This window comes from Corvus cornix, chromosome 2 (genome assembly GCF_000738735.6).
Source record: "Corvus cornix cornix isolate S_Up_H32 chromosome 2, ASM73873v5, whole genome shotgun sequence".
NCBI classification, from domain to species: Eukaryota; Metazoa; Chordata; class Aves; order Passeriformes; family Corvidae; genus Corvus; species Corvus cornix.
In genome coordinates, this window is record NC_046333.1 from 80,552,058 (window position 1) to 80,576,104 (window position 24,047).

General features: G+C 40.8%; 1 protein-coding gene across 11 annotated transcripts in view; it reads left to right on the top strand.

Moving 5' to 3' along the window:
* CTNND2 (catenin delta 2) overlaps positions 1 to 24,047 on the top strand; it is a 655,093-nt gene that overhangs the window by 343,840 nt on the left and 287,206 nt on the right. For all 11 annotated transcript variants that reach the window (XR_005604669.1, XM_039571875.1, XM_039571842.1 and 8 more), the window contains one exon: positions 17,344 to 17,516. Coding sequence is in view for 10 of the 11 variants with exons in the window: in XM_039571875.1 (XP_039427809.1) it covers positions 17,344 to 17,516 (173 nt within the window). In the remaining variant the exon portion in view is untranslated. The remainder of the gene's footprint in view (positions 1 to 17,343; positions 17,517 to 24,047) is intronic.

Genomic DNA, 24,047 nt, shown 5'->3' on the forward strand with positions numbered 1-24,047 from the left:
ACTTCCTGGATAGTTCTCCCAATTTTCTTGATATTTTTTAAATGCTACATTTTAAATTTCATTTTTAGTTGTTGGTTTGTTTTTTTTTTTAAACCACGTGGTTTCTATCAGGATTGCAGTTTTTCCCACACAACATTACCAGTACTCCGGATGAATTTTTTCCCCCCACATTTTCTGGATAAATATTTTTATTTATCTCTGTGACCCTGTTGTCCTGGTGCTCAGGATTAATTGCAGTATCCAGCGCACTGATAAGGGAACAAATACAATGTAGGTTTAATAATACCATCTTCTTGGCTGAGGCCATTTCATAATGCCCTTCACAGAGGCTACATATTGACAGAGATGCAGGCAATTAAGGATGTCCAAGTACTTCTGGGGAAGAAAAATATGGCTTACCATTCTGGTCTCAATCCCACAGTATATGAACTCTTTTAGCCATTTGAAACTATTTGCCCCAAATGCAGCATGAATAGGTGTACATTTAGGTGCTGGTTTTTTTCCCCTCTGGAGAATGAATTATGTTAGAAGAACATTTTTACCACATGAAATTATATACAGATGTTGCATTAGACGGATGTGGGTTTCACTTAAAACCCCTGTCTAATTATGAGGCTAAAAAGGTAGGCTAAACTCTTACTTTACTCTCTGAATTCAGTTTCGTTTCAGCATTTTTTTGTAATAAGAGAAATCCTCCTTACCCAGTGGGAAAGCAGATGTCCCAGTTTGAAAAAGCATTCCTTGTTCAACCTGTATGATTTTCAGCCTTTATCAGCTGCTTTTATCATAGATACTGAAAATGGATTGAAACAAAAAGGCACTGTTTACAAAATGAATGTGTAAAAGGATGGGTGTTTATGTGTTTTCCATCCCATCGCTCTTGCTTTGTGAAATTGCCACCTGTCAGATGGCTGACATGCTCAATGAGATGAAATTTGGCATCAGGGGACCTCACAGTTTTTTGATAGATGAAGTTGTTTCCATTTCATTATCTGCTTTGAGAGCCAGGGCAATCCAGCTGAGTCATTCTTTGTGCACACAAAGGAGGTCTTCTTGTGGGATCTCCTGGTACACATACACACTAATAAAATCATGTGCTCTTTGAGTATGTTTCCAAGATGGAAAACCCCTAGGAAGTGTGCATACCCCTCCTCCATTTCAGGATCAGTCTTTAGAGTAGGAGTGACATAGTGCCTAACACAGGGCACACTATCTTTCTGTCTGCTGCATTAATGCAAACCTGGCAGTGTCTGACTCAACAGTTAAATCCAGATAAATCTCTCAGAGTGTGAAGTCTGAGGAAATTTTGATGTATTGCGGAAACTTTTGTCAGTATTGTAATATATTTAGGGTAAATATTTATGGTGAACATCTTAGATGCCTCTCTTTACTCCATTCATCTCTTCTAAAACAAGCTTTTGGCCAATCTTTGCTTTGAAACTTGGGTTTCAAAGTCATCTTTGCCCAATTTGTAATGGAATAAATCTCTGAAAGTGGGATACCACTTTTCAAAGGATGGTTTCACAGTTATTCATTGTATGTTCTCACAGAGAAAGTTGTAAAGGAATCGTCTCAACTGTGAGACAAATTCAGTCTTTTGAAGTAGTTGTTAATATGTAGATTTCCTAGAAATGGGGATGAGATGTTTCCTTTACCCATCTCCCCTTTCTGGCCCTAGTCACCCTAAGTGTGAGCATGAAATAACTATTAAGTTATTTAATGTTGTAATAGCCACTGCCGGTCACAAACACTGAGACCTGCTTTCCAGGGGCAATCCTCAGCAGGAGATGAATGTCTTCACGAAACAGCTGACCATGAAAAGTTTCTGTAGATTTATTGCTACACCCCACTAAGACATTAGGGTTTGATAAAATGAAGCCGGCTCTAGTGCTGCTGAGAGCCAGCTCTTACATCTCAGCATCAGTGTTTACAGCCAGTGCTGCCTCGGGAAATGCTCCATCAGCACTAAGCATCCTAAGCTTGGACTTCATTGTTTTCATCCTCTGTCACAGGCAGAGCTCAAAGGCATTGAGAGTAGCGCCAGAAGAGATGTAGCTCAAACACTGTCATTCAGTACTCGATCACCTCTGCCCTTGTGGGTATCAGGATTGTATAACAGGTGCATCTTTGTTGCTGACATATCACATCCCAGTAAACTCATGTCAGTGTTCTTACTTTAAGAGCATGAGTGAAGTTTTCCTTTTTGGCCTCTTCCCTTATGCAGGCAGGAAGAGACCAAACTTAGGAGCAGAGTCACAGAATGGGCTTTCACCGCCAGAATTCCTGACAGACTTTGGTATCTACTTCAGGATGGACTCAGGTCCAGCTGATCTTGTTACTCTTTGGTTTGCTGCCTATCTTCAAGTTCATGTGTGGTTGTTGCAAGCAGGAAGCCTGGTGAAGGCTGAAGGAACCATCAGTGTTCAGGGAAGCAGTTCATGCTTTCCCCGGTTTCCTCAGGGGTGGCACGGAAGTTGCTGTGGGCACCCACCTGTGCAGGGTTTCCATCATCTCAGTTCTTCTGCAGCCCTTCTGCAGATTGGTACATGCCTGGGTGAGTTTATAGGCTTCTAGGGGAAAGCACTAGAAGCCACTGGCTGAAGTGCTGTTCAAAACTGATGGCCCAGTACAAGCCCTTGCTGTTGGACGTAAACTTCTGCAGGCTGCCTCTAGCAATTTCCTCTCCTCGGGAAGGAATCTCCAGCTGGAGACACACACACCATCTTAATATCCAGCCTTCTCCCTTCCTGTGCATTCTTGCCTTTTCTTACTGCCCCGTCTTTCCCTAAACCACCCAGTTCTGTCTTACCACATCCTTGTCTTTTGCTTCCATTCTTGTTTTATCTTGCATCTTTTCTTTTTATCTTCTTCCTCCATCTTTTATGTTTTCAAATGGCATACAATAAATCCTCAGTGCTTGTCCCCAAAACAGTTGATTATTCATCCTTAGAGACAAAAAAAATTCCACCAAAAGCCCCCAAAACCCACATACGTTTTCTGCACATAAGTGACCTTGCTATCCCGATTTTTCGCATGCTTTCACATTAACTAGAAGCAAAGCCAGATTGTGCATTGTTGTGTCATGTTGGAGTCCAGAGGTAACACTATGAGAACATTGCAGCTAAGGAATTTCTAATTTCCCTCAATTTCTGCACAGCAGCCTACAGGCTGAATTTTTGTTTTGATGTGCTGTGACCTGGATTTTCTTGGAGTTTACTTATATCTGCAAGATTAAACATGTTGTTATATATAAATTCTATACTGATATTACAATATTACTTCATATCTCTGAGCTTGCTTGTCCTGTGATGAATCTGATTTTGGTAGCTGGTGTCATTTAATGCTGTGCAACTGACTTAAAATCCATGCCTAAGGAAAACAACCCCTCACAATCTAGCTTTAATTACTGTAGAACAAAATAGTAAAAGAAAAAAAAAAAAAGGAGCAGTAGCAGCAGGTAAACATATATGGAGGGAGGAAATGGAAAGATAGGAGTCCAGACCAGGACAGCAGGAACAATTAGTAGCAACATCAAAGATGGATAGGAGGTAGGTGATCAGCTTGTAATGCTTAGTCTGTGTCAAACACCAGTCCTTTACAGGCAACCAGGTGTTCCCTCATCCACTGCAGGAAGCAGCTACTGAAACTTGTTAGGAAATGACAGTGACTTATAGTAGCATCTGTAGGAGCAGAACAAAGAAAGGCTCTTGGCATCCGAACCTACAGCGCAAAAGAACATCAGTAAATATTGTGCCTGTGGTACGGGCCAGGAAACAAATGCACCCACATCCCCACGACAGACTGATAAACCACTCACCCTACTCCTGCCTTAGTGGCAATGCCAGTGCCTGCACACTTGGCACAGTCAGGAGTGCCAAGAGCCACATCATTCTGGGATCTGCTGATGCCAGCTTGTGAGCATAAGCATTGTGGAGATTCAGCCTTGGAAAAAGGGGTAGTTGGCTTGTTAGCTTGTGTAAAATGATTTATATGGAAGAGAAAATTTTGGCAGGTATGGATTTGGGTTTGATTTCTTTTGTGCTACATGCAGTTTACACAGCTCTCAATCAAGCAGAATTTTTGTGACTTCTGTGGTATCACAGATTAGGGAGCTGCCTCCATTTTTTCCATTCTGGCCTTATAAATGGAGAAATGCATTTTGTCAGGACGATGTGAGAGCAGAGAGTGGTGCACGTTTGTGTGGATACAGAGAGAGAAAGCAGAAGGGTGTACTTTCTGGTTTATGGCAGAGGAGGTTTTGGCAAGTGAAAAAGATTGTAATAAAATTTTGACCTTTTTGACTTACTTTTTAATTGACTTCTGAGGCAGAGCTAAACACATTCTGAACTGGCTCACCTTAGAGACCAAATAGTCATTTTCTTTTGTGGACAGAAAAGATTCAGGATTTAAGCCTGTCAAAGGTCTGCAAAAAATGGAGTTCTACTTCGCATGAGAAGAGGAAACCTGTTTTGTGTAGTAGTTAAGTTCATAGAAAAACATAATAGTGTAATAGATCTGCTGATGTCTTTTGTATTAGATCCATATATCTGTGAGGGGTTTTATAGGCTTTTATAATCAGAAGCTGTTGGGCACTTTTTATTTTATTTTTTTTCAGCAGTCTAATTTAGGTCTATCAAAGGAGATTTGTCTGGGTTTTTTTTTTTCCTACTGATAATGCATTCAGCTTTCATGTGCATCATGTTTGTGTGATGTCTATAAACATCTGATTTTATTTCCTAGTAATAAAAAGGGAACACATTAGTTTAGTACTATTGATAGCAATTTTAGGCTGCGCTAGGCACAGAGGGTGACTAGGAACACTTGATGTTTGCAGCTGGTTTTCACAGGTACAAAATACCTCAAAAAATTAGGATTTAATAATGAACTTATTTGGGCTTTTTTTTTTCTTCCCTGTAAAGTAAGCCCACACACCATTTTAAATGTAGTTATTCCTTTAAAAATGGGAGACTGATAATGAAAACACAAATTAAAAAATAACAATTTTTAATGCCAAAACCCAGTGTTTCTCAAATGGGAACATGGCAGTTCCTTCTGAGCTGGAGTTTCCTGTCTGTGTTGCAGCATGCAGTGTCTCCTCCTGTATACAAATTTCTTCTTCTGGTCACATTAACAAATGTGACCAGGAAAAAAAAAAATTAACAAATGAACAAATCTAATCCTGTTCAGGAGCCCTGCTCAGGTCCTGTTCTCCTGTGGTTCCACAGTGATATGTTAATAGAGAGCAAGCATCTGTTACAGTGAAGCGTTCTACCACTCTTAGTGTTGCAGAGTTTCACAGAAGCAGCATCAGAAAGGCTCGAGGACACTGTTTTTCCTCTTTGTGTCTTCCATAATGCAGAAATGTAATTTAGTTACAATCTTTGCTGCCCATCTTGTCTTGTGTGTATCTATTGCTCCAGTAAAGCTCATCATCCTAATGGCCAGTGATAAATTGTCTTCTTCAGAGACTATCTGATTTTGATATCTGCAGGGTTTAGCAAGTGATTTCATAAAATATGATTAATCTTCTACCAAAAAAAAAAAAAGGTTTTATTCTTCGGGTCAATTAAAAACTTGCAGTAGTAGAGTTGTCCTTGGTTTTTATCTCAATTGAGGATAGATTTGCTGTTACAAAACCAAACCAAACAAACAGAAGAAAAACAAAGACAAGGCCAGCTTCTGTATTCTGAGCTTAAATGTGTATAGATCTATTCTTGCTCAGTGCATGTATTTCAGTCTTGCTCTCCAGCATCTTCAGGAATTTCTCTCATTAGTAGTGGAACTCCAGATTTGTCCTGCTGTCAAACATTACCCAGTATTGCTTATGAAAGAAGATCTGCGTGATATGGTATAAAAAGAAAAACACTATCTGAGTAGGTAACACTGAAGTTATCCTACTATGTCAGGATTACTTAGGCTCTGCTATATTACCTTATTCTATGAGGTTAAAAAAAAAAAAAATCAGGAATCAGAAATATTTACTGTTGGGGTGGAATGCAAACTTTTTTCTTTTCTATGCCCTTCAGGTCTTATATTTTTCTACTACTTCTTGTTGACATTTAAGGTGCTTTGCTATCCCTTGGAGTAGAGAATTATTATTTCAAATCCTAGAAAATGCCTCTGTTTTCTTCTTACAATAATGGCAGGAGTGGTACCTTGTGTAAAAAGCATAAGACAATCAGCATCTAATGAAACTAGTTTCTATTCCCAGTTCACTTACTCTTGAAATAAAGTGTTCTTCATCTTTCTTTCCAATAGTAATTAGGTCAGAAGGAGAGTTTGAAGGGATATCCTTTTATTGTTCATTTATATAATGCTATCAGCCTATTTTTTGCATCATTTCTCCAGATATATATCGTTTATAGAATTCTTGGATGAAAATGAACTTATTCTACACTTGTGAATGCATTCCACAAAATCCTATTTTCCAGCACCTAAGAATAGGTTCTATAGCAGTACTAAAGCCCTTTTCTGTATTTGTAGGTAGAACATAGCCCTCTTAATGCTGGTAGAGCATGGCATTGCATATAAATTACTTTCCTTTTTTGTAAAACAAGTTTGTTTTCAGTGGATTCATTTAAGAATTGCTGTCTCTCTTCTAAAGAGATGTGTTTGGTTCATAACAAGGGAGCTGCTTGTGATCAAGCATTTAAAGTATTACCATTTATTTCTTCATTTTAAGTATGCTTTTGGTGTCCCCTCTCCTCCCCTCCCCCTGTCTTTTTTTGCCCCTTCAACTTTCTTCATTTCTAGGGTTTGGAATTCCTTTGCTATATTGCAGCCTTGGCATTTTCTCCTGTAGTATAAAGCTACTGATAGGTTTAATATTTAATATCACCTAGAAGGTAGATGTTGAAATATTTTCCTAGTACTGTTCTAGTTCTAGTCTCAGATTTGGAGGGAGAATGGGTGCCATGCTTATTACTATTGTTATAGTAGAGCTGCTTGTTGTCTTCTATTTGAGGTCAGACTAACAGTTGCCTTAAAAGCCCTTTTTTCCTACAGCATCTATTTGACCAGTTGCGGCTGAAAAGTTGCGTTTTCAACTGCAGATCTTAAGTTTTGCCTTGGTTTAGCCTCTCCTTTTTCTGTCTGTAATTAACAAAATGTCTTCTTTTTGTGGTTGCCATGAAGGTCTCTTATCTAATTCTCAAGGACTTTCCTCACTGCCCCGTGCCTCCGCTAGCTTCACCTTACATTTTTCACAACTTCCCTGGAGACAAGAAAATGGAGAAGGTCTGTACCTGTGTTGCTGCTTCTTGCCACCCTCCATGGTACTTGCAGGGCCTCCCTTCTGCTCACTTGATTCTTCTGCTTTTCAAAACCATCCTAAATCGTCTTGGCAAGAGAAAGTTTCTTCAAAGAATGTTTCAGATGACCTCAAAAATAAGACGTAATGCAACGGAGGGGGTTAAAACAGACAAATAAGTGTTCCTTACTCTTCTGATTTGGAGGCAAAGTTTATTCCTGGTCCCAGATGGAGCAGCTTAATTCTGGGAGTGATATTTAGAAAACAGGATGTACCAGTGAGATGCCAAAGAATTTAGTATCACTAGGAATAGGTTTGTCCACCTTGTCATTAACTATCATCACTTCTTCTCTAATGTTGGATACTGTGGAAGGACTCTGGCAGGTTACCATCAAAACCTCTCTCTTGTTACGTTGTTCTTTTTTAATTATCCATTCCTTTGCAAATCTGGGCAGCAAATACAACCCAGCTTTAGGAGGGGTTGGCAACTGCTTACCAGGAGTACAGACACCTTAATGAACTAAGAAAAAAGTAGGTTGTAGGGTAGGAATCAATATTTTGCACTCAAACTAAATGACCTGAGAGGAAAAAGAAACAAGTAAGTGATGACTTTCTGGTATTTGAAATCCTTAATTAGGCGTATACTAACAGTTAGGAGGTGGTTCTTCTCAGTGGGATGTGAGGCACCTCAACCTATTAACTCTGTAAATGAATGTTTAAAGGACATTAAAGGAGCTTTGCTAGTGTTTTTCTTTTGACTGTTATCCAAATGAGCAAAGCAGGTTGAGGAATGTGTGAAGTGATTAATTACACTAATTAAAAACACTTTATTTACACTTACTCTATAATTTATCATTACTACTTTTGTCAGTTGATCGAAGGTGAGTGAAGTGTTGTTTATAATTGGTATGGGAGCTAATTAAATGGTCGTTCGAGCACGTTTTGGTCTATTTCCTTTGTCAATTAGAACTGGCATCGTAATAGATGACTGACCAAATGGAGATGTATAGCACAATAGCAGTACTACACTTTACTACTTACTTGGAGAAGCAAATGTGCCCTGGGAAGCCAACTGACTTTAAATCTCAAGGAGAGGAAAAAACCCTTCTTTCACTTGCCAGCTATTTTTGTTTGTAACTTCATATGGAAAACTCAAGTAACAAACACACAATTACCTCATGGAGGGTGACTAGGTAGATGTTTCTGTTGTTTGTACTGTAATTATTTTAGCCAATTCAGAGGTAATTATTGCATAGATTTGGAATACTGAATTAATCATACCCTTATCTTATAATAATATAGCTCTGTACGTAACTTGTCATTATCTGATACTTATTTTGTAATTGAACAACTACCAGATAATGTATTATTGAATACTTGTTCCACAATAAATTCTGCTCTGTAGTGTAATACATTAATCCTGTTTCATAATTCAGCCTTTTTATTTGTTTTGTTTGTTTGTTTTGGAGATTAACCATACTATTTCTATAGTATTATCTTGGATTGTTAGGTACTGTGAAGCTAAAATGTTTTAAGTATTCCCTAAGATACTGTGATCTAAGGATTAGGAAACGGGAGCAACTTTTCAGATGTTTGACAGGCAGACACTAGGGATAGTTTGTCATTGATATCCCCAAGAGAGCAATTTCTGTTGTTTCTTTTTGGAAGTTCCTCCTTTACAAGAAGCCCACATTCATCTGACTACTTAGCTTTGTGACACAGCAATGGGGCTATAATATGAGACAGAAAAATATAATGATCTTTGAGTATGTAATGGAGTTAATCCAGACTCCTGCGACCTTAGCTTGCTGCCCTGTAGTTAAAAATATGTATCACATATACTGATTGTACTTAAATCTTATCAGACTTTCCCTTGGGAAACTGTCCTTAAGAAAAAAGGGGTCTGGCAAGGCTGGACACACTTTAAGAAGGAAATCTTAATGGTGCAGGAGTAGGCCATCCCTATTTGCCAAAAGATGAGCTGACAAGGAAGAAGACTGGCCTGGCTGAAGAGGGAGCTTTTCCTGGGACTCAGGGGGAAAATGAGAGTTTATGACCTTTGGAAGAAGGGGTAGGCAACTCAGGAAGACTACAAGGATGTCATTTGGTCATGCAGAGACAAAATGAGAAAGGCAAAAGCTCAGCTAGAACTCAGTCTATCAACTCCTGTGAAAGTTAATAAAATGTGTTTTTATAAATACATTAACAACAAAAGGGAGGGCCAAGGAAAATCTCCACCCATTATTGGATTTGGGCAGGAGGGGGAACATTGCCACCAAGAATGAGGAAAAGGCTGAGGTATTTAATGCCTTCTTTGCCTCAGTCTTTTCCAGAAAGACCAATTATCCTCAGGACAACCAGCCCCCTGAGCTTGTAGACAGGCATGGGGAGCAGAACAGACACCCTGGAATGTAGGAGGAAGTTGCAAGTGACCTCTTGTGCCACTTAGACAATCACAAGCCTGTGGGGCAGGATGGGATTCACCAGAGGGTTCTGAGGGAATTGGCAGAACAGCTCACCAAGCCACTCTCCATCATTTATCATCAGTTATCATGACAGCAGGAGGTTGGCAGATGTGGTGCCTGTCTACAAGAAGTGTCAGAAGGAGGAGCTACAGGGCTGTCAGCCCAACCCTGCTGCTGGGAAGGATTATGGAACAGATTATCCTGAGTGTGATCACATGGCACATACCAGACAGCCAGCAGATCAGGCCCAGCCAGCACATGTTTAGGAAAGGCAAGTCCTGTTGACCAACCTGATCTTCTATGACCAGGTGACCTGCCTAGAGGATGACGGAAAGACTGTGGATTAAATCTACCTGGACTTCAGGAAGCCTTTTGATAATGTCTCCCACAGCATTCTCCTGGAAAAACTGGCAGCCTATAGCTTGGACAGGTGCACTCTTCCCTGGGTTAAAAACTGGATGAATGGTCAGACCCAAAGAGTGGTGGTGAATGTTGCTGCATCCAGTTGGTGGCAAGTCAGTTGTGGCCGGGATTGGAGCCAGTCCTATTTATTATCTTTATCAACAATCTGGACAAGGGGATGGAGTGCACCCTCAGCAAGTTCTTGGTTGGCAATAAGTTGGGCAGAAGTGTTTAATTTGCTAGAGAGCAGGCAGGCTCTACAGAGGAATCTGGACAGGCTGGATCAATTGTAAGAGGTTCAAAAAGCCAAGTTCTGGGTCCTGCACCTGGGTCACAACCCCAGGCAGCACTACAGGATGGGGGCAGAGTGGCTGGAAAATTGCCCAGCAGAAAAGGACCTGAGGGTACTGGTTGACAGCTGGCTGAACATGAGCCAGCTGTGCCCAGGTGGCCACGAAGGCCAAGGGCATCCTGATCTGTATCAGCAATAGTGTAGCCAGCAGGACCAGGGCAGTGATTGTCCCTCTGTACTCGACACTGGTGAGGCCGCACCTCGAATCCTCTGTTCAGTTTTGGGTCTCTCAGTGCAAGAAAGACATTGAGGTGCTGGAGCAAGACCAGAAAAGGGCAGCAGAGCTGGTGAAGGGTCTGGAGCACAAGTCCTGTGAGGAACAGCTGAGGGAGCTGGGGTTGTTTAGCCTGCAGAAAGGGAGGCTCAGGGGAGACCTTATCACTCTCTACAGTTGCCTGAAAGGAGGCTGCGGCCAGGTGGGCATCAGCCTCTTCACCGAGGCAACCAACAACAGGACAAGAGGAAATGGCCTCAGGCAGCATCAGGTGAGGTTCAGGTTGGACATCAGGAAGAATTTTTCCACTGAAAGGGTGGTTAAGCTTTGGAAGAAGCTGCCCAGGGAGGTGGTAGAGTCACCATTCCTGAAAGTGTTCAAGAAATGATGGGAAGTGACACTTAGTGCTGTGGTCTGCTTGACAAAGCAGTGTTAAGTCAAAGGTTGGACTCGATGATCCTGGAGGTCTTTTTCAACCTTAACAATTCTATGATTCTATCATGTGTTTGTTTTTGAAACCTCACTCATGATCTGGTAATATTACAAATTTAATAGGATGTGCTTCTTTGCCCCCCATCTCTGATCAGTGTCAGTGTACTGAACCAGTCTCTCAGCACTTCGAAAACTGCTTAACTTCTGACACTGGTAAGGTCCTTGGAGCCCAAGTTCCTACTGGCTTTCTTATGTGAGATACTCTTCTGCTTATGACCACCATGGGTATGATTCAGGTGAGCTCTGCCACTTGTGTGGTTACTAGACAAGTTCTTGCCCTCAGGAGGAAGGGAAGAAAACGTCTGATGACTCACCAGCTCTGATTCCCAAACAAGATTCCTGTCTTTTCAACTACTGTTGCTGCTGATGAATATTTTTGGTAATCTCTCACTGAAGCCTCAGTCAGCATTAATGACTGTTCATTGAATCAAAATTCAGTACTGCATTGGTGCGCTTTGGTCTTTGTTGGTTTTGGTTTGGTTTGGTTTGGGTTTTTTTAGCTAGAACAGTGTATGCAGGTACTCGGAAGAATCCTAATATTTCTCTGTTCTGCCATTTGAAATATTTCTGCTTGCAAACACTTGCTATTCAAGAATAATTTATTTTAAAATGTAATTAAAAATTACATTTTTAGGTTGTGATTTTTTTCCCTTTGTTTGGTTGTTGGTTTTTTACCCTGAATGACGTAAGAAGGAAGAGGAGAGGGTCTGAAGAGAGCAGAAATGACAGGCAAAATATTTTATTTCTAAAAAATATATTGCTCTTGAAAATAAAAAAGACAAATGTTTTCATAATTTCTTTTTTTTTTCCCTCATTTTTGACCCAGCCATGAATGGTTATAGTAGCCTGGATTCTTTGTGTCACTTTGTTTCCCGTTATCAACTGTTACTGTGATGCCCTTGAATTAATAATAGTCTCTCATTTAAGACCACTCGCTTCCTTAGTTTGGTTTTTAAATAGCTACACCACACCTTACTGCACCATTGTTGGATTTTCAGAAGGAAAAGCAGTGGCGCCTGGAGCAATCCTGCCAGTGCAGATCCCTGTCCCTCACAGGCCAGGGGGCACAGCACAGCCTCAGCTGTGCCGTGGGGCTCACCTTGCAACCTTGGCCTCCTACTTCCCCAGGCTTCCCCTTGGCAGAAGCAGGTAGATGCTGTGGAGGCTGTGCTCTGCTGTGGTTTGTATGGAGCCTGTAGCTCACCAGGTTACACTGATGGCCACATGCAATGTTCTCAATGCCACGAATCAGCCTGGTAATGTCAGGCTGTGCTTGTTTTGTTGATTCCGTGTGGCAGGAAGATGGCAAGTGTGGGCTTCAGTGCTGCTCTTTTAAATAAGAGAGCACTGCCTCTGCTCCTCTTCCCCATTTGGCTTGAAGTAAGGTCCTCCACATCTCCTAAACTAGGAAGTTTTGAAATAAAAAAATAATAGCCATCTAATAGCCAGCATAACCGCCAGTAAGGGAGGGCGGGTAATATAAACTAAAGGAAAGGGCTTCACAAGAAACCCCCTCCCCTCACTGCCTGAATGGGAGACTCATTTTCCTCTAACCCTGTCAGGCCTGCCAGCATCTGGTTCTGCAAACCACAAAAGAAATTCCTGTTTCCCTTCTCTGATTCCTAGAGAAGTCCTCTGCTCTCCATCACCTCTGAAGTTTCGTTGTGGGTTGGCTCCCTGATGTAAGCATGTCCTCCATCTCCATCTGGTCTCTTCTTGCCTGGTCTTCTCTGTGCTCCAGCAGCTTTCCCTCGCTTAAGTGCACTTTGTGTCCCAAGCAAGACACCACCCTCTCCCTCTCCTTCCAGCTCCTTTCTGAGATGGGTTACAGAGGCCAAGGTGAGCAAAGCAGGGAGCCTTGCACCCTGCTCTGCTCAAGGTTAAAAGGAAGAGGAAGGTATTGTCTGCAGTACCTGTCCTCCAAACTGGAGACAAGTTAAAGAGTTGATTACCCTGCTCCATCGTTTGAAGTAAGTCCACAGTGGTGTTTCTTGCTCAGTGGTGATGGCTCTGACTTAGTTTCCTGAATTTTGACTCTTTCCTCTACTGTTTTAATACGGGAGGAGAGTGGCACAAACAATCAGTGAAAAATGGGTACTATCAACTGTGAATAATGCAACATCAATATTCTTTCACAAGGAAAATTTTTTTTTTTGGTGTGGTGGTGAAAAACATAAGGGAGAACAGGTATTTATATCTTCCCCATACCCTCAAATAGAAACAAAACATAGTACAAATTTTTAAAGCAATACTACAGATCATCGATATCTGCTATCCTAAATCTTATGAAGCCCAAAGCATTGGTTTTAAATTGAACAATTGTAGTAATTATGTTTCATTAAGGGAACAACTAAGACGGAATTGTGCTAGCAGTTAACTAGTGATTTCCAGTGCCTAGCTGAAAATAGAGAATTTCCAGCTGCCTTAACTCTCCTGAAAGCAAATGAAAAATAGTTGTATGAATGCTTTCTTATACCACCACAACAGAGTTTAAATTCTAACCTGTAAGAAATGGTAGATTATTGTCAAGAGCCATCAGCGTACAGAAGGACACAAACAAACTTCTCTTCTGAATGAGCTGCAGGCTCTTCAGAAGGTCTGGGCTTACCTTCAGATTGAAATCTCAAGAATGTCAATGAGAAAAGCAATCCATCTATTCCCTATCAGACAAGGCAGGACTGCTTGTAGTCCCTAAGTCCTGAAAAAGGAACTTGTGTTTTTCATGGTCACATTGATTGATCTCAAATGTATCTTCTAGTTTGTATGCTTAGTTTAGATTTTGTTATTTACAGGTGAACAGCCACTACTCTATTCTACAGTTCCTTGGGATTATTTAAAATCCTAAGCTTATTTAAAAAATCTATTGGGCTGTCTCTCTCAAATTAATTTGTAATTATTGAAATGTACGTATATTTTAGTTGTTCATCACTACTTGTTAAGGTACAAAACAAAAACTGCTAAACAAAACCAATATTTTAGTGCACGTTAAACTACGAGTGCCAAACTTTTAAAATTCTTTTTTTCAAAGGGTTGGGTAAGTTTCTTTAAGTGCATGGAAGTGTTTAAACTAACTGGTGCAGGGAACCCATGTATGGGGATGTAAATCCCCTAGTGAGCCACAGTAATATGAAAGCAGCACTTGAAAGCCAGATGCAATGAAAATTTAAACATATTGCGTTCATAGCATGTGATAGTTTAATCATTATTTAAGCTTTAGAAATGTCACAGCATAATTACTTTCAGAATGAGTACAAACACTGTCATGCACAAAAACTGCTTTCTTTGCTTCTCATGGGAAAGTTACGCTTTTGTGAAATTTCTGAACTTTATCTTGTTCATCACTTGATCACGGACAAATTCTCAGTGAAAATTCAGAATTCAAAAGATTGAAATAAACCCTACAGATCTTTTTAAAACTAAGCATGTATTTTCTTTACGCTCTCAAAAAAAAATTGTCAAAGTATTTCTTTCATTAAAGAAGAAATTTTGCAACAAAACCAGTTAAATGGAAAATGCTAAGTAAACCCTATTTGCAGAGCCAGGGAATGGAAAGTACCAAAGGCTGGATTTATAAGCAGCCATAGAGGATTAAATTCAGCTCTCCTGTGGATGTGATACATTTTTACTAGCCTCACAGCATACATGGAGCTCCACCTCCTTCTGTACTTGTAAGGAAATACAGGGACCAGAACATACATTCTAAATTCCTCCTGTATCTCGAATGTTCTGATGAATGCAGTTGATTTTGCGGTATAAATTGTGTTGATATGGAAAACAGTGTCAAAATCCCAGTCTACATTTAGATGCAAACACTTCCTCTTTACATAGCCTACTACAATTTGTTTATAATATGAGCGGTTCAGGTTGGATTTTGGAAAATAGCAGTTATAATGCTTCTGCCATTTCTGAGAAATAGGCTAGAGGAAAAAATACTCTCCATGTAATTCGGGGGTGGGGTTGTTTGCACATTTTCTAAGTGGAAATCTTTTTGGAACAGCTTTATATCCTCATAGCAAAGACTTAAAGGTCATAAAAACTGCCTTTGTATCAGGAATGTACTAGAAGTTATTTCTGGTAAGTTCATTGGAATTTTTCTGTTGTGAGTCTGTTTAAAACTGAACTGATCGCATGTTCTGTGGGAGCAAAATCACCATAATCTTTTCACATCTTGTAAGGTTCGTGTCACCTTCTGTGCTCTCGTGAGCTTGTTAGTGCTAACCAGAAGATGAACCTGTCATCCCTGTGGAGCCACTGAGTGTGTTATAGATGGTAGCTTTTGGGTTGAAGGTAACCCATGCAATGGCCAAGGTATGACCCTTTTTCCTCCTCTTGTATTTCACTTTAGTGTCTGGGCCCAGACACTAAAAGAGACTAAAATCAATGAAGACAGAGAAAGGATTAAGTGTGTATTTTAATGTAGCTCTTCGTGTATCATAGAATCATATAATCCCAGAATCGTTTGGGTCAGAAAGGACCTTTGAGATCATCTAGTTCCAACCCCCCAGCTGTGGATAGGGGCATCTTCAACTAGACCAGGTTGCTCAGGGCTCCATGCTACCTGGCCTTGAACACTTCCAGGGATGGGTTATCCACAGCTTCTTTGGGCAACCTGTGCCATTGCCTCACCACCACAGGGAAGAATTTCTTCCCAATAGCTAATCTAAAACTGCTCTGCCAGTGTGAAGCCATTGTGCTGTCACTTCATGCCCTTATAAAAAGTCTCTCTCCATCTTTCTTGTAGGATCCCTTCAGGTACTGGAAGGCCACAATTAGATCACCCTAAAGCCTTTACTTTTCCAGATTGAACAATCCCAATTCTCTTAGCCTTTCATCATAGGGGAGGTGTTCCATCTAACTTAGTGGCTTCCTCTGGACTTGGTCCAACAGATGTTTTTCCTGTGCTGGGACCCCAGAGCTGATGCAGCACTGCAGGTGGGGTCTCACCAGAGCAGAGCAGAGGGGCAGAATCCCCTCCCTCGCCCTGCTGCCCACGCTGCTTTGGATGCAGCCCAGGACACGTTTGGCTTTCTGGGCTGTGAGTGCACAGTGCTGGGTCATGTCCAGCCTCTCACCCACCAGCACCCCCAAGTCCTTCTGGGCAGGGCTGCTCTGATTTGTTCATCCCTCAGCCTGTGTTGGTTCTGGGGGTTGCCCCAACCTAGGAGCAGCACCTTGCACTTGGTCTTGTTAAACCTCATGAGATTGCCATGCACCCACTTCTCAAGCTTGTCCAGGTCCCTCTGGATGACATCCCATCCTTCAGGTGTGTCAACTGCACCACTCAGCTTGGTGTCGTTTGCAAACTTGCTGCATGTGCACTTGATTCCTTGTGTGGAAACAGACTGTTCCCTGTCTGATATATGGTCTCAGGATAAAAATTGGGAAATCTGCTGTGTGCATGTGGTAAGCTAAATCACTTGTATGTGAACCTAATGAATATTAAAACATGTTTTAGTTTCACAGAACTACTAAATAACTGTGGAAGGTGCCAGTGTTCATGGTCCTGACGTGCCTTTCAGTCTGGCAGCCCCAGTTTAGGCTCACTGCCTGTACTTGGCTCTCCTGCTGTGCAGTGCTGTGGTGGGTAAGATAAGATAGCTGACAAAATAGTCGTCAAAGATGCGCTGAGATCAGGGTGTGTCCTGCATGATGAGAACAACAATTAATATTTTAAAGGCTGCCATCCATCCCTACAGGCACCAAAGTATTACATCACCATGTGTACAGGACAGTGGCAGTAATCAATAGATCTAATGTGCTAGGGGCTCAGGGAAGGACAAGTTAGCATTTCCCAGGCAAAACGACTGGATATAATTAAGTGAAATAAACAAGGCTTATTCTTAGGGCAGAAAAAACCCTCATCAACTATTCTGAGTTGAAAAGCAGGAGTTCTCTATCAAATAGTATGGTTGGATTTGTTCAGGCATAGAATTTCTTCACCGGTCAAAACCATACATTTCTTGCAAAGAAAGCAATGTGGTCTGTTGCGTGAACGTGATGACTGAGTGGAAAAGAAGCAAAGTAATGTGTGTATTTTTATTACTGAAAAGTCAAATTCTGAAAATCTGAAGCCACATACATCTGATAATTTCAAGGCTCACTTGACAGATAATACAGGCATGCTCTTTCACTGAAATTTTCTGACTGCTCTCAAATCCTGTCACCACAGGGCCCAGCCTCCTCTCCCAGAGTGCGCTCCAGCTCAATTCCAAACCTGAAGGATCTTTCCAGTACTCAGCCAGCTACCACAGCAACCAGACCCTTGCCCTGGGTGAAACAGCATCTGCCCAGCTCCCATCCCGCAGCAGTCAGGCCAGAGGTGCCATCCAGAGCTACAGCCAGGTACGTGTCCTAAGCAATGAAATTGTGTGGAGCAGCTCCCAGGAAAGAGGTGTTCAGTGCTTGCCCCCACCTGAATTTCTGCCTTTACTTTCTATCTCGTTCAACACACCTGCAGCAGGGTGGTTACCATCTTGATTTTTGTAAATCTCTGGTGGGTTGACTTGCATAGTAATAAAGTAATCCTGATTAGAAAGGAGATCTGCATGCTAGATTTACTTAGTTGTTTGCATATATATTTTGGTAGTAGCATGTTCAAGCATTTAATTTTCAAAGCAAATTTCTGTTACTGTGCTGATTAGGAGTCCATCCTAACGTCTAGGACCTGCCAGCATTGGTCTCAGCACGACTGAAAGCAGTAAGTGCCAGAAGCCAAAACAAAGCCAGGCTTGACACCAGGAGTGAAACCTGCTTGGGATACCATGCATCACATGGTGCTAGGGCCTAATCTCAAGTGTTAGAAGCATTTTTTTCACCACATATTGTAGCACAAGCAGTTTATGAGACAGTCGCCTCTACATTTGAAACATTTTGAAAGATTGTCTCAGATACTCATGAAAACTTTGTAAATCCTGTCTGAACGGTTCCTCCTGGCTCTGACATGTAACCTTCTCACCTTCTGTGCTTTTCACTGTGACTTCAAAGCCTCTCAGTAGAAAGTTAAGCTTCAGTTTAGACAAAAATTTCAAGAAGAATTCATGTACATCTCTGTACATAAACAAAGTCTGACTGGGTTGTGTTGGTCAGCACAGGTTATTTTCTCTGTTTAGATGCTAGCCATCCCAGCAAAGGAGATCATCTCAGTGTGACACCAGGACATTTTGCAGTTCGGGATTCTGTAGAAGACAGTAGTTATTTAAGCCTTAAATTGCTAAGAGAGTTCAAGTATTATAGTCATTGCATGGTTTGTGGGATACTGAGAGACATACGATATTCTATTCTCTCAATTTGCTCACAAAAGCTCCCTATCCTCTAAGACTGAAAAATGAAATAAAGCACAGTTAAATTAAATTTCAAATTGGGTAGGTACATTTCTTTTTTTATAGAATCTTTTACATTGAAGAAGACCTCTAAGAACGGAGTCCAAACATTAACCCAGCACTGGCCATCAGTAAATCATGTCCCCATGTGCCACATCTCCATGTCTTCTAAATACCCTCAGGGATGGCGACTTGACTACCCTTTCAGTGAAAAAATTCTTCCTGACGTCCAACCTGAACCTCACCTGATGCTGCCTGAGGCCATTTCCTCTTGTCCTGTTGTTGGTTGCCTCGGTGAAGAGGCTGATGCCCACCTGGCCGCAGCCTCCTTTCAGGCAATTGTAGAGAGTGATAAGGTCTCCCCTGAGCCTCCCTTTCTGCAGGCTAAACAACCCCAGCTCCCTCAGCTGTTCCTCACAGGACTTGTGCTCCAGACCCTTCACCAGCTCTGCTGCCCTTTTCTGGTCTTGCTCCAGCACCTCAATGTCTTTCTTGCACTGAGAGACCCAAAACTGAACAGAGGATTCGAGGTGTGGCCTCACCAGTGTCGAGTACAGAGGGACAATCACTGCCCTGGTCCTGCTGGCTACACTATTGCTGATACAGATCAGGATGCCCTTGGCCTTCTTGGCCACCTGGGCACAGCTGGCTCATGTTCAGCCAGCTGTCAACCAGTACCCTCAGGTCCTTTTCTGCTGGGCAGCTTTCCAGCCACTCTGCCCCCAACCTGTAAAGCTGCATGAGGCTGTTGTGGCCAAAGTGCAGGACCCAGCACTTCACCTTGTTCCATGTCATACAACTGCCCTTGGCACATCCATCCAGCCTGTCCAGATCCTTCTGCAGAGCCTGCCTGCCCTCCAGCAGATCAACACTCTCAGCCAACGTGGTTTTATCTGCAAACCCATTGAGGGTGCACTCTACCCCCTAGTCCAGATCATTGATAAAGATATTAAACAACACAGATCCCTGAGGAATTCCACTTGTGACAGGCCACCAGCTGGATGCAGCACCTTTCACCACCACTCTCTAGGCCTGGTCATCCAGTCAGGTTTTTACCTAGTAAATAGTACACCCAGCCATGCCATGGGCTGCCAGTTTCTCCAGGTTAATCTTGTGGAAAATAGTGTCATCTGGAGCTATGCTTTTTGAAAGGCATCGTACCCTGGGAGTCAGCCTGAAAGACTGGGATGCAGTCTTTAAGGAGGCTGGGAAAAGTAAGATGATGGAAAGGGAGCAGGTTATGAGAGTAACGGAAACAAAAACAAAGTAGAAGTGAGAGGGGAAGGAGAAAGAATGTATTTCTTAAAAAAGGCAGGAATGAAAATTGTGCAGATTTGTAGAGGTTAGAAACAAATATATTCTTAATATAAATTTTATTATACTCATTGATAGAAAAAGATGAATTCATGGAGGGCAAAAAATTAATGATCTAATTTTTTTCATTGAAGCTACACTGAGCAGACAGACATTGGTTAGATCTGAGAAGCTCTCATGAACCATCAACTTCAGAGAGAATTGGTTTCCTTCAGAAAGGTAATTAGTAAGTTAGTATAGCAGCATTTCCTATCCTTTGTTTTTCTTGGTATGAGAGGACAGAAAATAAGATTTTCTTTTTACTTTCCTCCACGTTGTAGGGTAGATATTCCTGCAGGAAAATAATTCAGAGAACTTAATAATTTTTCACACCATGATCCTGCAGAGGATGCCTGACAACTTCAGATGAATTAAAATATATTTTGAAAATATTAAGAAACTGCCATATAAACTAAGAATTAATACAATTAAAATCACATAAAAGAGGTTTTAAAAGAAGTAAACAGGAAGAGGAAAATTCAAAAGTCAAAATTAAAAAATTCTGAATATGACCATTGCTGATCCCACAATTACAGGGAAAAAGAAGTCAAGCCTGAGAATTGTTTTGCTATACCTATTATAATTAAAATAAGCCTCAGGAACTGAAGCTTCTCAGATTGTGATAATTTCCTTTGGTATTTGTTTGCAAGGAATATAGCTATCTCTCAACATGAATGATAGTCCAAATGCTTGCAAAAAAAATGTAAATAGTCCCAAGGCCAGCTGTGACAGCAAGAACAATTTGTGAAAATGCAATTGTATAAAAAAGAGAAACTAATTAGTCTTGGGACTTCCTGTATAGTGCTGCAAAGTGCAATCTAACATTTTTGTCAATTTGGTGGAGTTCATTATAGATCACAGAGTTTTTCCAGTGCGTTGACTACTTTAGAACACAAAACTTTTATCTTCTAAATACTACTGGGATAGGATTTCTTAGCAAAAACTGCTCGTCTGTCAGGGAATTACTCTGCTTCCCCACTGAAAACAGCTTTTCAAACTCAGTGTCCAGATGCTGAAATATCTTTCATTAATCAATGAAGTTTATTTGTGAAGAGTCTGACTTCTATTACAAAAAAAAAAAAAAAAAACCAAACCAAAACAAAAAAGAGCAGATTTTGTAGATGAGTTGCTCAAAAAGAAATCTATTTGAACAATATAATTTATGAATAACCAAGTTTACTGCAACCTTGAGAATGTTGCAGTAAATCTTACGTTGCAGCGATACCATAGGAGTATAAAGCATAGCAGGTACTACAAAGAGTGGCTTTCCACATACTCTGCCATGTGTTTGCAACAGGACAGGAAAGAAGGTTTACATTCTGGATGAGGACTTGTTTAGCTGTTGGTAATGCTGCAGTCTTTTCAGAGGCTGTGGCAGCAACACAGGTAAATCCCTACTGTGTATTATCCTGTGCACCTGATGCTTCTGGACTGAGTAAGCTGGCCCAGAATTGGAAAACCCTAAAAGTCAAAAAGTAGATGGAAAATAAAGGTGATTAAAAAGTCTTGAAAAACCATTTAACAGTTAGTATTCTAACCTGTCTCCTTTTTCCTATAAATAAGTCATAAGTTTGTCATTCATCAGACCACCACACCTCACTAGCAGATGAGTGCTAGAATGGGTTGTCAGGCAGAAACCGTATACTGGCCACAATTGGCTGCTTGATAATCTACCCAGACAAAAGCTAAAATAAGGATTTCCCATCAGGTAGGGTATGGCCGATGATGATGTGTTTAAAACCAGATTCCAAATATGAATGAAAGAATTTTTCTGTCATAAAGGAAACAAGATGAAATCTTAAGACAGATTACTCATTACGGCACTCAGAGAACAAATCACTACTAGAGATGATGGCAACGGAGATCTGCAATGCTGCTTTGATTCTGCATGAGGACTGTAGCTTTCGTTGCTGCTTTAAAACCTGAGATGGACCATCCTTGGACCCTCTGAAAAGATCTCACACAATTTGGTTTGTGGATGTAGAAGACTGCAATTACCTACCTTCATCTATATGTATGACCTTTGAGAGTAGCATCAGGTAGGCTGACAAATTTTCCTTATAGTGCTAGAATTTTGGAATGGAACAATGGAACAAAATCAGGAGAAAGAGGTGAAATAGGACACATTTGAGGGATCCAGAGGTATAGTCTGGCATCTGTTATTGTATAAGAGCACTTGAACATAGGTAGCATCTTCCTAGTCAGAACTTACAAATGACATTAAAGCAGTCTTGCAGAAGAAAGAAGAAAGGTCCTACCCAAAGAGTGAAGTGCGCATCCCAAGACTAAAGAATGTTAAGCAATTTCCATGCCCTCTTCTGCCCTTTCTAAGAGTGTTGATAGAGGCATCAGACCACTGCAGAGTGATGCCTTGAGTGAAGCCTTATGGAAGGTTCTTTGGGCTGACAGAAAAAAAAAGTCGCCCTCAACAGACTGGCAAGTCTTGCAGTCTCTGAAAAAGCTCAGAGTATCACTGAGATTGTGAAATAGACCTGTACCCTTGGAGTGTCTCTAGAAAGCCCTAATAAGGATGATCAAGTTTTCTGCCGAAAGCTACCAACACACACCAATATTTAAAAGCCATAGTGGCCTGGAGGGAGGTTTTCCACACAACTTGAGCATACAGTTGGAAAATCCTCCCTGCGATCGAGAAATGGTCTCCTCATGGACCTCAGTGTACTGTATATGACTATGTTAGTATTCATTAGATGTGAACTTGTATGAGATTTTAAGGGCAAAGAGATCCAGAGAGCAAAACAAGCTGAAAACTGGTGCTGGCATTTAGTGCTAAACTAAAGTTCATCCAGACCTACGATGGGCATGCAGACTTACTTAAATCTCTGGGAGCAATCTGCAAGAATCAACACACTGATTCATAATTAGCAGCTGGCCCCAAAGTTTCACTTGTCTAGCCATTTTGTAATTACTAATCCCTGAAAAATTTTATGCAGAATAAATAAGTCAACACAGTTATTTGCCCCTCTCAATTCTACTCCACAAAACAGAAATCTTATCTTGAAGTCTTTCATTTAATCTTGTTTTGGTTTAAAGTTCCAATTTAAATTTTCAATTGGAATTGTAAAAAACCAAAAAAAAACCCCAACAAACAACAACAACAAAAAGCCCTACACAAAACCAACCAAACAACCCCCCCCCAAAATCCCCCAAATTTCCTGGAATTTAGGGCATTAAATGCTTGAATGAACAGGCAAACAACAGTTAGACTGTTCTCTAGTTTCCTGTAACCTAACTGGATACCCTCAATAATTTTCTGTATGAAGCTCTAAAGATACAGTTTTGTATCAGTAGAAAATTATCTTCCTAGTAACATTAAATGGGAAAGAAAACATTTTTCTAGCTGTATTAATGTTCTCATGGTTTTTTTCACACATTCCTGCTTCTAAAAAGGGTATACCAGAATCCGTGTATTGAATCCAAATAAGCAAGGCTACTTTTCTTTGGGATGCCGGGGAAATTAAACCCCTGTGTCTTGGAATAGATATTTATAGGGCTGTAGTAAGAAAGTCCTTGATTTTTATTAACATCTATGAAATAGGTTGATGCTAGAGTATAATTACTGATAAGCAAATTTGCTCTCAGTTTATTAGCTTAAATACAGTTTTGTTATCAGGTTGACACAAATAATGGATAAACGGAAAAAATAAGGGGAAATACCATTGTATTTCATTCTTGCATATGAAGTATGTCACATTGCAGGGTGAACAATGACGTGTCTTTATGTCTGTCTTAAGCAACAGACAGGGAGAAACACAGTAAGAAACTAAAACACATTTTGTCTCTGAAAACATGAGTGGAGAACGTTACTGCACGCTTGGCCCTTTGAAAAAACCTGAAGACCTCATGGTACATTTAAGACAGGTCTGAGATTAGTCACATCCTAGAAAATACTGCATGCTAGTGTTTTCATTGCAATCTGTTCAACCAGAAGTTCTCTCCTTCACACAGAGCAAATGCTTAGCTTTTTAGGAAGTGCTATATACTGCATTTTTAATTAAGCATTTAATTACTGTGTCCCACCACTACACCTTGTTCCCTATAACAAATGATCATGAAATAGGATTTTTGGGGTTTTTTTGAATTAGTGCTTGCAGACTGCCTGCAGCTTTATAGAGATTTATTAGGAATATGGGATAATACTGGTTTACTTGAAATTAATTACTCTAAATCCTTGACACATGAA